This window comes from Gavialis gangeticus, unplaced genomic scaffold (assembly GCF_001723915.1).
Source record: "Gavialis gangeticus isolate Ggan-Ray unplaced genomic scaffold, GavGan_comp1, whole genome shotgun sequence".
In the NCBI taxonomy this organism is placed as follows: domain Eukaryota; kingdom Metazoa; phylum Chordata; order Crocodylia; family Gavialidae; genus Gavialis; species Gavialis gangeticus.
The window spans coordinates 57,988,196-58,003,835 of record NW_017729034.1 but is presented as its reverse complement, the minus strand read 5'-3'; the positions used below and the strand labels follow the sequence as shown (position 1 = coordinate 58,003,835).

Here is a 15,640-nt window from a genome sequence, read left to right as displayed (position 1 = left end):
CTACAAGCTCTATTTTCACTACCAGTACACCTTATATAAAAATAAGAATAATATAACAAAAGAAAAAGAGGGAGGGAGGGAGGAAGGAAGACAAGGTAGAAAAGAGAAAGCATCTCCGAAAGGGGGCAAATACTGCAAAAGGGGCTTGTGCCATATGGAGGAACTTCATATTTAAGGGGGGCCAGGCAAAAAGGTTTCTTGCTATAGGTAATGATAAAAGTTTGAGTTTTGCCCTGCAAGTAGGAGACCTGACATTAGCAGTGGACAGGCTAAGGCGGTAAACCAAGTCACACTATACTACAACAACAAAAACACAATTAACACAGGTATATCACAGTAAAACCTGTAGTTCATCACAACAATACACATGCAAGATGAGGGGCTACATCCTCATATTATACATGGAGAATGTGGACCAAAATTGTCAAGGAACAGAAAAACTACCATTTGAGAATCCTAGAGCCTGATTATTTAGAATAATTAGTATTGCCAACCTTCCAAATTTACAAAATTATGAGCCAGACCTCCCCCCCAATATAGTAAGATTTTTTTTTTAATTATATAGATAATGTCATCCTTTTAAGTACTGTCCCACACCCTTTGTGTGCTTTTAAAGTGATTTAATATTCATTTTGCTCAATGTTTCATCAAGTTTGCAATATTAGCTCCTGGTGTAAGAGCTGTTGTTAGCTGCCTGATAGTTCAAAGCTTCCAGTTTCTTCCCAGTCTCAAATCATAATGAATTCTCTGTCACCTAAACCTGTTTATCTACTTGTTCTCTGTCCAGGAATTAGTTATACACCCCCATGTTTTTGCTGCCCTCAAGTCTCCACATCTACTCCTCTGGCTTCATGCACTTCATAGCCTTTTTTCCAGGTCTGGAGAGGTAGTGGCAGATTCCTCTCTTTCTTTTACCAGGACTCAGGAGGGATAGAAGGTAGCTCATTGTGGTCTTCTGAGGCCTGGAGTTACAGGGGTTGAGAAATGAGTCCATTTCTATGGAATAAGTTTTCCTATTTGGATGTTAGCTAATCTTTTCATAGATTTTTTTTTCAGGAGTGCTGCTGTTAGGAGTTCTCATTCCTTTGGTGTTTGTAAGTGCAGTGTTCCAAAGACTGTGGTTTATGCTCAAACAGCTGTGAGAATCCAGGGTCTCATACGATTCTGTATCCATGGGCTGGGGTTCAGGGGGGTGTGAAGTGTTTAATGAGGAATTCTGGATAACTGTCTGTATGTGTGTATAATAAAGAATTATGGGCATCACTGTTGAAGGACAGTTGCAGAATTCCTAATTTGGTCAAAAAATTATATCTGAAGTGATACAAAATTCTGGTAACCTGACTTGCATGTATGTCTCTCTTTTTGACTATATTAACACTATTTGGTAAAAAATTAGGTTAGTATGTTCACTGCTGCCTTCTATATCTTTTTACCTATGACCTGCGCAGAGAACTTGGTAACTTTGATGCTGCCACAGAGAGCTTCCAGAAGGCTTTGTTGCTAAATCAAAATCATGTCCAGACATTACAGCTCAAGGGAATGATGCTATACCATCATGGGAGCCTAGATGAGGCACTGAAGAATTTTAAAGTAAGTTCTAGTGGAACTTAAAAATGTGCAAAATATAAGGATTTGTAGTTGTCATTTGGGATTAATATTAGCAATAGAAAATTTAAACAATAAGGAAAAATGTATGTTTATTTATACATTTGAGTTGGAATGAAAATTTCTCTTGCAATCATAGTCAAGATTTATTAATCATCTTTGTCTTTTTGTAAGTATAATATGTAATCTTGTCCTGATTTAATCATAAACTATTTCTGGCATGCAAGGGAACTGAGACACTTTCTCTAAACACTTACTGGTTTCTTAAACCAAATTCTTACTGAACCTTTTAATGAGGTTTTGAAGCAGTAAATTGGTTTTATTCTATAATATTTTTCTTAACTGGAGCACACAGTTTTGTAATTCCTAGGGGCACAGATGGGCCTGTTCTCAAAAACATGTACTTTTTGTAACCTTGGGCCTCAGATAAGCATCTGAATTTTGTTGTCTTTGAATCTTTTGAGCTGCTGCTTTCATGAAACAATAACAGCTAACCTACCTTGAATGATGCACCTTAAATTTATAAATACATTTCACAGGTGAATTAAGTCTTACACCTGTGTATGAGGTAGGTAGGCAGTATTTACCCATCTTGATTTTGCACATGGAGAAAAGCAAGGTAGAGTTATTAAATAACGTGCCTAGAGTTGCACACAGCAAGGCACTTGGAGCAAAGAACAGAACTAGGTCTAAGAAGTTAGCTCCTGTTTGAAAAAGGACATACCAGCCTTTTGCCTGGTTAGACTATTTTGTGCCTGTATATGGATTATCATAGGTCCCCATTTTGTAATTTGTAGATGCTGCTGTTCTTGAAAATGTAGCTCAAGTTTTAAGATAGTAAGTGCTGTATGTAGAGGTGCAGACAACTCCAAATTGTTAATAGAACCACATATTCAGAGAATTTTTATTATGGAGCACCATATGTGAATATGTCCAGTTCTTCAGCATTATGCTAGTAAGAACATGATGCAATACAGAATTTAATAAGTATTCTAGTGCATGAATTCTCTTTTGAGATCCATGTTACTTGATGGAAGAAAAACTGACAAATGATGAATACATTGTGTTAATATCCTATTTCTAGAATAAGTTTGTTTCCTATATTTGGGCACTCTCTACATCAGGAAATGCCTGTTCTTGATGGATTCTTGTCAGCAATCAATTCGCCTCTAAACAAGTGTTAAAACATTCTAATTGCTAATGTAGCCTAAGCAAAATAATTTTAATTCTTGTTTCAAAAAATGGTGATCAGGAACGTGTTCCTCTCATCAACGCTTCATATTTTATTTAAAAGAGCTGAAAATTTTTTTCCCCATCTCCGCTAGCATTTAAACTCTTTTCTAATGTCAGTTGGAAAAGAGAGGCCACTGGAGAAACCATTGCTGTTGAGTTTTGAAAGTGATAGTTTGTTTTCCTGGTGTGGGGTTTTTGAATAATGAACTTATTGATGCATTAGTTTATTCCAAGATATCTGTGTTAACATTTGATTTATTAATGCCTTGTTTCTTTAATCTTCTAGAGGTGTCTCCAGCTAGAGCCATATAACGAAGTGTGTCAGTATATGAAGGGTCTCAGTCATGTTGCAATAGGGCAGTTTTATGAAGGTATAAAAGCTCAAACTAAAGTTATGTTGAACGATCCATTACCAGGCCAGAAGGCTAGTCCAGAATACCTAAAAGTGAAATACCTCAGAGGTAAGTTTTATTGCTCATCAAAGATTCCCTGACATAGCACTAAAATTGTACAAGTGTAAGAATCCTGTTTATAGAAAGCCATTTTTAAACAAGCTGTATTTATTCATTGAATTTTGTTGAATGTGCCAGTCTACATACATACATGTTTGTTCAGAGTTAAAACTGAGGAACAGAAATCAAATGTAGGTCTTTGTGTAGGGATAAAAGGAGCTATAATACTCCTTAACGGCATTCATTTATTAATATGCAGCAAAGTTAAATATTTGGGGTTTTATTTAGGAAGATATTGCTCTTAAATAATTAACAAATATGGAATACTATTTTTAATTCTTGTTTGGATTAAATACCAGTACTAGTTTTGTTGGTTTTCGTTCCTCCACAGAGTACTCTCGCTATTTGCACTCGCATCTGGATACCCCTCTCTCAGAATACAACATAGATATAGATCTTCATGGAAACTTTAAGGATCACTGGGCAAAGAATCTACCGTTTCTTATAGAAGACTATGAAGAACAGCCAGGATTGCAGCCACATATAAAGTAAGTTCTTTTAAACAAAAACTATTGTAAGGATCCCTTATAGCGGTGGTCTCCAACCTTTTTAAGGTGAAGATCACTTTTTGATGTAAAGGGCAATCCAGGATCTACTGCCTCCCTGCCCAGCAGCTGAGGGGGCAGATTGAGGCCCCTGCGGTGAGGGAGGGAGTGGGGCAGAGGTGAGTGGGGCCCTGGTTGGGCCAGGCCAGGGGGGGTCAGAGCTCAGGCGACTCGTCCAGGCACACAGTGGGGCTCCTGCTGCTGCACATGCCCCAGCAAAGGCCTGGAAGGCATGTGTTCCGTTCCATGCACCCCCCTGCCGATCTGTGCATGGGGTGACGGCTGCTGCTGTGCTTTGCTCCCTGAGCCCCTCTTGCAGCTCGAGGCACAAAGCCCAGAGTATAGCAGCAACCGCATCACCCTGCATACAGATTGGTGGGGCACATGCTTTCTGGGCCTCCGCTGGGGTGTGTGCAATGGCAGGAGCCCCGCTGCGTGTCTGGACAAGCCTCCTGGGCTCTGACCCTCCCCCAGCCTGGCCCAGCCAGGGCCACACTCACTTGGTGGCAGGGGGTGTGGACAGGGATCATCTCAGTCACCTGACCCGGCCCCAGTGGTAGGGGGTGCAGCTTAGTCCAGCCACATGCATCCTGCTGCTCCCAGACTGTATCGGGACTGCTCCTGATCATGGAGACTCTGACAGTCAATCTTAGTTTGGGGGGGGGCTAGCCCCCCCAGACTGAGATCGACTGTCAGGGGTTCCCCAGTCAACCAGTCGATTGGGATCCACTGGTTGGAGACCACTGCCTTATTTAAAAAAAAAAAAAAAAGCTGGCATTTTAAGGATTTCACTTTTATCATGATATTTTGAACCGTCTTTAAGTGGAAGCCCATAGAAAACTCATTCAACTGGAGTTATTCAGCTGAGCGGAAAAGATGCATTCAGAGTTGGTTAAAATCACTTTCTCTATTCCTGCCTAATCATCATGTAATCAAGCAATGTTAATTTAGGTTACACAGCCATATTAATCTCTTCTCTTCCTCCCCAAATTATTTGGTCTAAGAACAGAATTAGTAGTTAAATTGTACACTGCTTAATGCTACAGAAGATCAGGATATACTTTCATCTGGAAATCTATCTGTGGTCTAGAAACCTTAATTTGGAGTCACTTTGCTGTTAAGCAGTTAAAGATTTTTTTAAATTAAAAGTGATTTCTTTTGATTCATCTGACAAAATATATTAACTGTGACTCTTTCTTAATGAAGTTTGGCCCCATGGCAAACATTTTTCCATCAAGCAATAGGTAAACTTGCTCAATGGAAACCATCAATCTGTGTGACATAAGAACATTAGAAGTGCCATTTACTGGGTTAGACCATAGATGCATCTTGCCCAGTACCCTGTGTTACACAGTGCTTGAGAGTGGATGCTGAAAGGGAGATAAAATTGGGTTTGACCAGGGTTTTCTTCCACTGTTCCTCTCTCATTTGCAGCCTCCAGCATTTAAGGTTTAGGAAGTTCTAATTCAGAGGCTGTATCTCCAACTCCCATGCTCAGTAACTACTGATGCCCCTTTCCTCCAAGAATTTGTCCAATTCCTGCTTCATATTCGTAGGCAGGCTATCCAGAGCAGAAAAAAGCACCTTGAGAACTTGCTCTGCCAGCACTTGCCAGCAAGAGGAGTAGGAGAGCTGCTGGCAGAGGTTGTCATCCCCTCTTACTCTCCTCCCCACTACTACCACCACCATCTTCAGCTGTGCTGCTAATGAGAAATGAGCTCGGAGTTCAGTAGCTAAGCTCCCCCTGGGTAAAGGAGCAGGGGATGCCCTGTGCAGAGGAGGAGCAACAGGGCTTGAAATCTCCAGGGACACTTTGTGAGGTGCTTTTGTGTATGTGCTTTTCCTTGTCCCCAGCACATTCCTACTGTGTATAAGTAAACCACGTCATGCTGAGTATTTGTGTCCATCTTACTTCCCCTCTGGGAAAAGATGCTTAATGGCTTCTTAAAAGAGCAGCCTGGAAGGCTGGTTGGGGAAAGGGAGGAGGGATAGTGAGTCATGACATCTGCTGAGCCATCCTGGGGCAGCAGAATTCAGTATGAGTCAAGAGTCCCCTTGCAGAAAAGAGGGGGAAAAGGAGGAGAGCTTCCCACCCTGTTAAGCTGGAGACCTGTGGAAACATACCACATGCTGAAATTAAAGCTTGATACAAAAGAGGTGCATCACTTAACAAGTGATATCTTTGTGGCTGGGTCACCATATTTACAGCTTGTTATTGGGTGATAAGTTGCTTGACTGTGTAACAGGTTACAATGTATTGCTCCATGAATACATTAATTGCACTTTAGATGTAAAGTCTGTCAGGAGCCTCAATAATTTAGACGGCATTCTCCAGAATTGGTCACTGACAGAGGATTTATCAAATTAGGATTTAAAAATTCATAAGCAAAATAAATAGACATTTTCCTGACAACTTGTTTTCCTTTCTGTAGAATAGCCTTCAGGTTTTTTTATTTTATTTTCATTTAACACAAAGTGGCTAAGAAACTTGTATCATTTGGAGCTTCCTGGACAATTCCAAGTCTCTCTAGGAGCCCCGTGGGCCAGATGACCTGGCTTCATAAGCCATATGCTTAATATTCCTGGTTTGTTCTGATAAAATCTGAGTGAAAAACTGTCTTTGTTGATATGTCACATTTGCCATTGACCCCAATAGGACCAAGATTTCATTCTTTATTGCATTTATAAATGTAACTTTGGTACATAGTACGTTTTGTGTCGGTTTTATTTTGTTCTTTTTTTGTATTTAGTACTGCTGTTCTTTTCTGTGCAGGTGGCATTGATTACATCTGCTGCAGAATCTGTTTATAAGCTCTTTTGGGAGCCGTCTCAACAGGTGGCACTTGATGTTTACTTTGTGATTTCTTTTTCTTCAAGGGATGTGCTACTTCAGAATTTTGAAAGCTATAAGCCAGAGGTTCAAGAGCTGATATGTGTTGCTGATCATTTAGGTTCACTGATGCAGTATGAAACACCAGGGTTTCTTCCAAATAAGCGAATACATAGAGGTATGCCTTTTGCTTTGCCAGTAAATTAAGCTAATTGAACCAAAATAATGTGCAAGTATAAAACTATTTTATTCTGGTAATATTTGAAATAAATCTGTACATTCTGTTCAAATAAAATTTACAAATGACTGTATCTTATATATTCATATATAAATACTTTCAGAATTGGTGTGATTTGCCCTGATATGGGAAGCCATGAACTCATGCATTTTTATTGTATTCCTACTAGCATTCGTACTGACACTTCTTTTTCTTTTGAATATATTTCTTACCTCTCTGGTTGAGTTCCCTCATCTGTAAAATGGGAAGTCTGAGTGGACTAACTGGTTCTGTATTCTTTGTCATCCAGCAATGGGACTGGCTGCTTTAGAAGTAATGCAGGCCGTGCAACGGACATGGACAAACTCAAAAGTTCGAATGAATGGGAAAACCAGACTGATGCAGTGGAGAGATATGTTTGACATTGCTGTGAAATGGCGAAGGTAATGCTAAAAGAGCTACCAACCCCTTAACTTGATACGCGTACAAGTTCTCATTGGCTAGAGGCCTGAATTTAAGACGGACTGAACAGTCACAGGTTTTGCATTAGTGATAACTGAATAAATTATAGAAGTGGTGGATGTAGATCCAATAGCACTTAGAGACCTTGGCCAAGTTGGGTCTCTGTTGTGCTAGGCTACGTACAGATGCAATATAAGAGAGTTCATACTATTACAATCTGATCACAATCTAACAGATAGGTGAAACAAACAAATGGGTGAGGATGAGGTCAGAGGAGGTATACTAACAGTAATAGAAACAGTTTTAGCATGGGCTGACTGTGCAGAATTATTGTGTAACTTATCAATCAGGATCAGTAATGAGGCCTACTCCAAAACTTTGAAGTATGTTGGTGAGATAATATTGAAATTTGCATTTCTACTTTCTGCTCTCTACTTGTTTTATGGCTAAATGGAAGACTTCAGTCTTGAGCCATCTGGCACCACTTTGCAGCTTTTAGGTTGGGGGGGTTGGAACTGAACAGCTGTTGAGCTGTTCAGCTCTTGCTAAGTGATTGCACTCAGATACCACAGTAAGGTGGAAACTGAGAGGGAAAGCATGTATTTTAAAATTGTCAGTGAGTGTCTTTCTTAACTTTTGTTCCACAGTTTGTATTAGTGATGCCCGTTAGTTAAACCCAAGCTATGAAAGACTGCAGAATGTTTTGTAGCTTTATGTTCATTTAGCTAAAGTTATTAGCTAGACAGTTTGAAATTAAATCAGTGAGAAGTTTTTGAGTTTCTTTTTTCCTCTTGTAGTTTGTACGTGTTTCCATAAGGAAGAAACAACTGATTTTGCCATTTCTGAAGCCAGCTTTTGCATAAAAGCATTGGTGCATGAGCCAGCTTTTCAGAACCACACATTAATTTTTAGAAAATGTACTTTAGAAACTCTCACAACTTTCTCTCTTTCTAGATTTAAAATATTACCTATCTTTTCAGGATAGCCGACCCAGACCAACCTGTGCTTTGGTTAGATCAAATGCCTGCTCGAAGCCTTAGTAGAGGCTTTAATAACCACATCAATCTAATCAGGTATGAAGGCTTTGTCCAATCTTCTTGTTTATGTTAGGAATTGGGCCAAAATATGCAGGTTGTTTTTGAGCTAATACAGCTGACAGTGTTCAGCTTATGTATGCTGCTTGCTGTCTTTCTAAGGTGACCAGGTTTTTATTTTTTTTCTCTTCCAATAGGATTTTTGTGTTTTTGTTTTTTTTCATTCATTGAAAACCAAGTTTATTTTCCACCCATGATTTTCCTCCCTCTTCTCTGTTATCTTAATGTTTTATAGCTTTATTTTAGAAATACATTTAGGCCTGAAAAGATAATTTTTCATTCTATTTTATTTTAATTATTGCTAAATTAAAACATCTGCCTTTTGCACTTAAAGTAAAACACATCCATAGTTGTTTTAAATTCCACGAGCACTACTTCTGGAAGGTGACGCTACCAGCAGTGATGGCACAGTAGTGTACAAATCTTCACTTCCTGCTTTGTAACCATTAGTAGAATTACATGGTGCTATCAATATTTCAGAGTGGAAAGTTTAAAGGAATAGGTATCAAAATACCTGGCCTAAGACATTGAAAGGTAAGATGTACACTGTGAAAAAAAGGTTTTGACACACAGATTCAATTGTTGTACGTCCTGTCTTCTCCCATACTACAAGACTTCATATGGCAAGCTGTACTGCTCCACCTCCAAGGAAGCTGTGGGGCAAGTAGAGACACTTGGCAAAATCACTGTCAATCACAGGGGCAGATGTGTTTGTAACCAGGCTCCATCCTCTTTCCATCCTCTATGGGAAGTGTAGACTTTTTGCTCTGTTCTGCTACTTGTATGCCTGACTCTGTTTCTCAGAAAGAAAGGGAAAATGTGGGAGGATAAAAGGATGAAAAGGCCTTTTTCAGTATTTTACAAGAGTGTGGAAATTGATGTTTCAGGTTCCCTCTACACAGGATAATGATGCTTTTTCCACATATCTCATGCCATTTTGGGGGTCTTTCAATTGGACTCAGCACATGCTGGCTTTTCTATGGGGTATAGTTAAAGTGCTGTTGAAACTGTTTTGGCTCTGCAATTGCAATAGCTGCCTCCAGCTTCTTAGGAAAGTGTTGTGTTTATGCTTCCAGCTTTACATCCTGGATCAGTCTCTCATCTGTGCTTTTCCTTCCTTTTTTCTCCCACCAACAATACAGCAAGGTCCCAGCTCCATTAGTTCATAGCTTTACCTGGGTTTTTCCTGATATGGGAGATAGATAGCTTGAACCCAGTTTATGCCATTAGTACAAAGAAAGAAACTGCTCTTGCCCATGTTTTTAGCAGGATAGAAAGAGTATCTGATTTACAGAGTTTTCTCTGTTCTTGACCTTCAGTTCAACGATCTTGGCTATTCTTGATAATCAGTGTTCCCCATATGCCTCTCTCTCATCAGGTAATATAGCAGATGTACCTAGTGATTCCTGTAGTAGGGTATGCTTAGTAGTGGAGCTCTGTACAGCTGTACCTTTGTAAGATGCAGGCCCAGACCTTTCCATCAGCAGTGCTTTCTTAGCAGGAGGATTAATTTTATACCCTAGCATAAATTACTGTGTTTTAAAGGGTCTATATATCCTATTATGCTTCTCCATCAGTAGTTCTGTGCATTAATTTTCTAAACCTAGTCCATACCCATTTAGTCTGTGTAGATACTGTTTAAAGATACAGCCTTTGTAAACATTGTTGTCTGGGTCTGCTTTCTCCTTTGCCCATTACCAAATTCCTTCCCAAGAATAGCCCTTTAATCTGGAGTCAAGTGAAGGGAAGGAAGAGTGGAATCTGATATATCTCAAGCTCTGCTCTAGACAACCTCCATCTGATTCTGACATGCCACTCAAAAGATGAGCTGGATCTGCAAAATGAGAATCACTCCTCCACTTGTAGAGAGAGGTAGTTAACCATGTTAGAAGTCACGCAGAAGGCAGGGGAGAGTAGCACTTTAGAAACCAGCTTAGCATCTAACAAAGTAGGCTGTTGCCTATGAAAGCTTATGCCTCTCTGAACCAGTTAGTCTGTAAGATGCTACCGTGCAGTGCCTTCTGCCATTCCTCCCCTTGTGTACATTCATCAACTATAAAATAGCTCACTGTGTTACTAATTAAAATATTCATAAATAAGCTTAATTAATTTTTTTTGCAATAAATGGGACTATTTTAATTTTGGACTGTTGTTGCAGGTGAGTTCAAGCATTCATTTTCAGGCAGTTTACATCTGAAGGTTACATTCATTACTATAAGGCTAGAGGTTAAATTTTATAGCGATAAAAGTTATCCAACTTCAGTTTGTCAAAACAAAGCGTTCTTGAAAGCCTACATTTTTAGGCAACATTAGGATTGGAGACTGTCAGTATTCCTATAGATATGTAAAGACATCCACTCCTGAAATTTATACCTTTTGGAGTTTTAGGGCTTTCTAAAAGATGGCAGTGCCTGTACAGCAGAAATTTGAAGCAACACCAGTATTGAGCTGCTAACTGGTTTCCTACTTGATTTATTATCATTGCTCATAGCTAAACCCAGTATCATACAGAACTGAAATGATACCTTGGTTTTCTAAGCAACTGAAAGAGCCTATGTTTGTACTTTAATTCCTTGACACTTCTGCCTGTTGTACCTAACATTTTTATGTAGGATGAAAGATGATGGGACGTACAACAAGAGCAAATTATGTATTAGTGGTTGTTTGCCATCATCCTTCCTCTCACCCTTTCTTCCTTTCTTTCCCTTGCTTTTTCTGTTCGTGCATGCATTTATGTATTCTTATTCCATTCAGGTTTTAGTCTGCCTTTCAAGCATCTGATTCTGTCACTTACTCTGAGAGCAGTCCTGTGTACACTCTGGAAAATAAGATCCTAAAACAGTGAGTTAGGGTGCCAGAATCAGGCCCCAATTAATTATGGAAAGGGGATGGAGACTGGCTATGTACAGGTATCCTGCAATTGACAGTGTTTTTTGCCTCCTTTTATGCATAGCTATAACACTTGCTTTATAAAATCTTGTTTTGTAGAGTGGGAGAAGAGGAAGGACTCCTACAAATGCAGTAATGGTATGTAATTTTCCATTTCAAGGCATTATGAAACAGCTATAACCTGAACAGACCTTTTAAGAGTTTATAGGGTAATTCCCAATGTTCCAGGAAAAAGGTATTCAGTCACCTATTTGTTTACAAGGATTGCTTATGAACTCATTAAATGTTTACTGTAGTGCACTCTTCTAGAAAATATTTAAAAAGCAGGTGGGGATCTGTGAATGTAGGTAACTGTTTGTTTCTTGAAAATCTCCTGGCAGTTGAAATTGTTGGTACAGTCTTTTACATAATCATCTCTTTTTAAAAAGATTGCACACCCCTCAGATCCTCTTTTTTGTTCTGCAATGTTTTAAGCTATTTCACGATATCCCAAATCAGGGAAAATTTCAATTAAAAACCCCCTTTATTTTTAAAAGGTTGCAGTTTAATATGTTGGGTACTTGGGAGCTTTTAAAGCAAACTTGTTCATGTGTACATACTGTATTTACTTGAATACAAGATGAGGTATTTTCCCTCAATCAACATGGGGGTTGGGGGGGACGGGACACACACAACTCTCATTTTACTTTGGTATACAAGAAGACCTCACTAAATACATTGTCATTAAACTGCTGCCAAAAGCACTATGTGCTCAGCAATGTAAACCAACTGTGAAGTTGATTGAATACAGTCAACACTGAGTGTGACTATAAAACACATGTCCCACATTAGGCAAACATGCTGATGATGGGAACTGTGTGCATGTGTCCCTTTAAAAAAAAAAACAGGAGGGTGTTCCCTCCATAGAGAACTGGCACTGGGCCTGGAAGTACTGCAATACCAGGCTGGCACCAGGAGGGCCAGAGCCAGCCCTGACACCCTCCCCTTGCTGCCAAAAAGAACAGATTTAATTTATTAGAAAATGTTAAATTTCAGGTGACACGGTTCAAGGCAGAAGGAAATACAGAAGACCGGAGCAAGGGACTACACAGTAGAGGGTGAGGGTTGGGGTGAGAACATAAATAAGTTACATATAAAGCTTGTAGCCAACAAAGCCTGGGTGTGAGGGTGTGGGAAGGGGAAAAGGAGAGTGGGGAATGCAACGCTTATACAGCGAGTAATATATCGGAGACCCTGCACAACGATGGCACATTCGAGTTGGGAGATGGTTCATAAAAACACTCGTACAGTTCCAGATAACAGCATGTGGGATACAATTGTGGGCGTAGGGAATAGTCCAGGGTGAGTGAAGTCCTTGGAGTTCATTAGGTGTAGCAGAAGGGGACAATCAGGCAGTTCCCCCACCCTGTGTCGCTTCCTGTTGTCAGTCTGGTGGGGTCCACGTACTGGTGCTGTCCAGTGATGTGCTTCACATAGATGTCCCTGGATCAGCAGCTGGTGTCAGATACCATGAGGTGCTGCATCAGCTTGGCGTAGTGGTGGGATACACGACAGATGCACAGGATGCTTTAAGTGCTGGGGTCCCATGCTGTGAGTGCCCCAATGATCAGCATGTCAACTGTCTCATCATATCCCTGGCTTCTCAGAGTGTCCATCAGCAGCTGTTATTTTTCTTATTTCTGCTCGCAGGCCTCAACAAAATCTTGCTGCTGGTTCTCAAATGCGATGGTGACATCTACCATCATTATGCACTTGCTGTCCCCATTGGTCACAGTGATATCTGGGCACAGCTGGCTCTCGCAGCCTGGGGCAGGATGGTTGCTCCAGAAGCAGCAGGTGCGCCTACTTCTTGAACAGCTGCCTTACCTCGGCATCCTCATTCTTGAGGGGGGCCTTGGGGACTGCTGAGCCCCTCAGGATGAATGCAATGCGGGGGATGAGAGAAGTGTTCAACACATCTATCTTCTGTCAGGGAGACAGCAGGAACAAGTCCAACTTGTGGGCATCCTGTACAATCCCACAAATGGTCTCTTCCAGCATCTGCTTTGCCTAGTGGTCTGGTGGGCATTCCCAGGTGGACATAGGTCTCTCTGTCTCTCAAGTGCCTTATCTGCTTGCCCTGGATGGTGAGGCCGGAATCCAGGATAGTGTTCTTCTTCCTGCAGTCATTGTGCCAAGAGGTGCACTTGGCAGTGTTGAAATGGAGCCTCATCCACTTGGCTGTCTCGGAGCTGACGTCCAGCATCCTCTGTAGCTGCTTGATGTTGCTGGTGGGGAGGACCAGGTTTTCCATGTAGGCCAGAATACTCAGCTTCCGCTGATAGAAGTTGAGACTTCTTCACACTGGATCAGATGGGGATGTTGTATGTCTTGCCCTTTGATGTCTGGATGGTAGTGGTGCAACCATTGTAGAGCTCCCACACCAGGTCGATGGTACTGACCAGCATCCCAAGCTCTTGGAGGGTGTGAAAGTTGTGGCAGTGGGGCATGGAGCCAAAGGCATTGGAGATACCCAGCCATGCCACCGCGCATGGCCTTCTGGCTCTCTGGGCATCATCCAGTGTCATCTGGAGTGCAGAGTTGTGTTTGGAGCAGCCTTCATTGGAAGGGAAGCCTTTCTGGCTCAGGCTGATGGCTTGCTTGGTCACTGCCCAGTCGGTGATCTGAGCTGCCAAGCAGTTGGCACAGAGTTTGTAGAGTGGAGCACAGGGTGATGGGCCTCCAGTTGCCTGGATATTTGGTTTACCTTTCTTGTGTATTAACACTGATCACTTTCTTCCACGGACTGGGCATGCAGCAGAACTCCCTGCACCAGCTGAAGAGCAGCATCAGGATGAGGCAGCCTGGGACCTTCTTTAGCAGGCTGTACCTGATGTTGTCTTTGCTGGGTGTGGTGTCTCTGGTCCTGCTCAGGTGGGCCTCCACTTTCTTTGGAGTGAAGGCTGCTCTGAACCCCTCTGTGGAGCCAATGGGGGTCAGGGGTCCAACAGATGCAGGGCATCCAGGTCTTAGCACTGATGCTCAGGATGTCTTCTAGGCTTGTGCTGGTGTTGTGCTGGCCTGGCTGCTGGGCTGCTGTTTCCAGAGGGTTTCTTGGGTCTGGCAGCTTCTGACAGCTCTTTGGTGAGCTGGACCACCTAAGCCTCAAAAGTCTCTAATGTGGTGGTCTTGGTGAGCTCCTCCATTCAGATGGTCTGTCCAGGTGTGGGCAGCCTCTGTGAAAGGACAGGCTGTCTGGCTCTGGGTTGTCCTGGAGAGGTAGGTTGGTAGCTTTGGGTGGTTCCTGGGCTCCACAGCACAGGCTGCTAGGAGCTATGATTGTAGCCAAAAAGGCTGATGGAAACCTATCCCAAGGGTAGGGTAATGTGCAGCCCATTTGAATGGTAGTGTCCATAGCTCTCAGTCTCCCTCAGCATCGACTCTTTTTCAAGTAATGGTGAGCCACTACACTGAATACACTGAAGTTTTGACTTCCTCTTCACTCCCAGAGCTGAGCTTTTCTTTTTCATATTCTGCCTTTTCCATTTCCAATGATTCCTGGGTTTTTTTTCCTCCAGAATATCTAGCAAATATCAACAAACCAGGCCATACGCAGTGCACCCAGAAGCCGTCTGTAGCCCACTCTGTCAGCCTGGCACATATGATTAGTGTGGCCTTACCCTCTGTGGAGCAGAGCTGTACCATGTTGTCCTGTTCCTCATCTACATATAAATTTTTGGAGCCTCCCAAGACTTATGACAAGAACACCCAGTTCCAGTCATAAGCAAGGGGCTAATAAGCACATGGATCCTTTTTGGGGGTATCTGGAGTACACACACATAGTGAGCTATGGGGTTACCAAGACCTCCAATGCTGCTGACTCTTGTGGGGACCAGCCCAATAAACTGCATGGTAAATCATGAGCCTTTTGGTTTTGGATTAATATGCATAGTTTGTATGCTGTGTAAGTAAGTGCTAAAATGTTCCTCAGAAGTGTGTTTATGGAATACCTGTGCTCAAATGTGTATCATTTTCAAAAAAAGGTAATGTGTATCAATCTTGGATGAACTAACTGTATAGTCACTATATGCAACTTGCTATAGCCATGTTTAATTTCTAGGTTATTGTTTTCAAGTTTGCTCCTCACTTCTGTGTGCTCAGGGAGAGCAGGGTGTGACAGTATGGAGAGTGGAGTGAAGGGAAAAAGGTGGGGGAAGCGGGGAAGAAAGCAGCTGTCTGATGACCCGGATTTATTTTCCCTGCTGTAGGGGGGG

At 41.6% G+C, this 15,640-nt stretch overlaps 1 protein-coding gene across 5 annotated transcripts in view; it reads left to right on the top strand.

The window, feature by feature from the left end:
• The window catches only part of TTC13 (tetratricopeptide repeat domain 13), a 77,224-nt gene that overhangs the window by 39,443 nt on the left and 22,141 nt on the right, over window positions 1-15,640 (top strand). For all 5 annotated transcript variants that reach the window (XM_019527395.1, XM_019527396.1, XM_019527394.1 and 2 more), the window contains 6 exons: window positions 1,449-1,590; window positions 3,125-3,299; window positions 3,682-3,838; window positions 6,773-6,903; window positions 7,253-7,385; window positions 8,385-8,477. In XM_019527395.1, coding sequence (XP_019382940.1) covers window positions 1,449-1,590; window positions 3,125-3,299; window positions 3,682-3,838; window positions 6,773-6,903; window positions 7,253-7,385; window positions 8,385-8,477 — 831 coding nt within the window. The remainder of the gene's footprint in view (window positions 1-1,448; window positions 1,591-3,124; window positions 3,300-3,681; window positions 3,839-6,772; window positions 6,904-7,252; window positions 7,386-8,384; window positions 8,478-15,640) is intronic.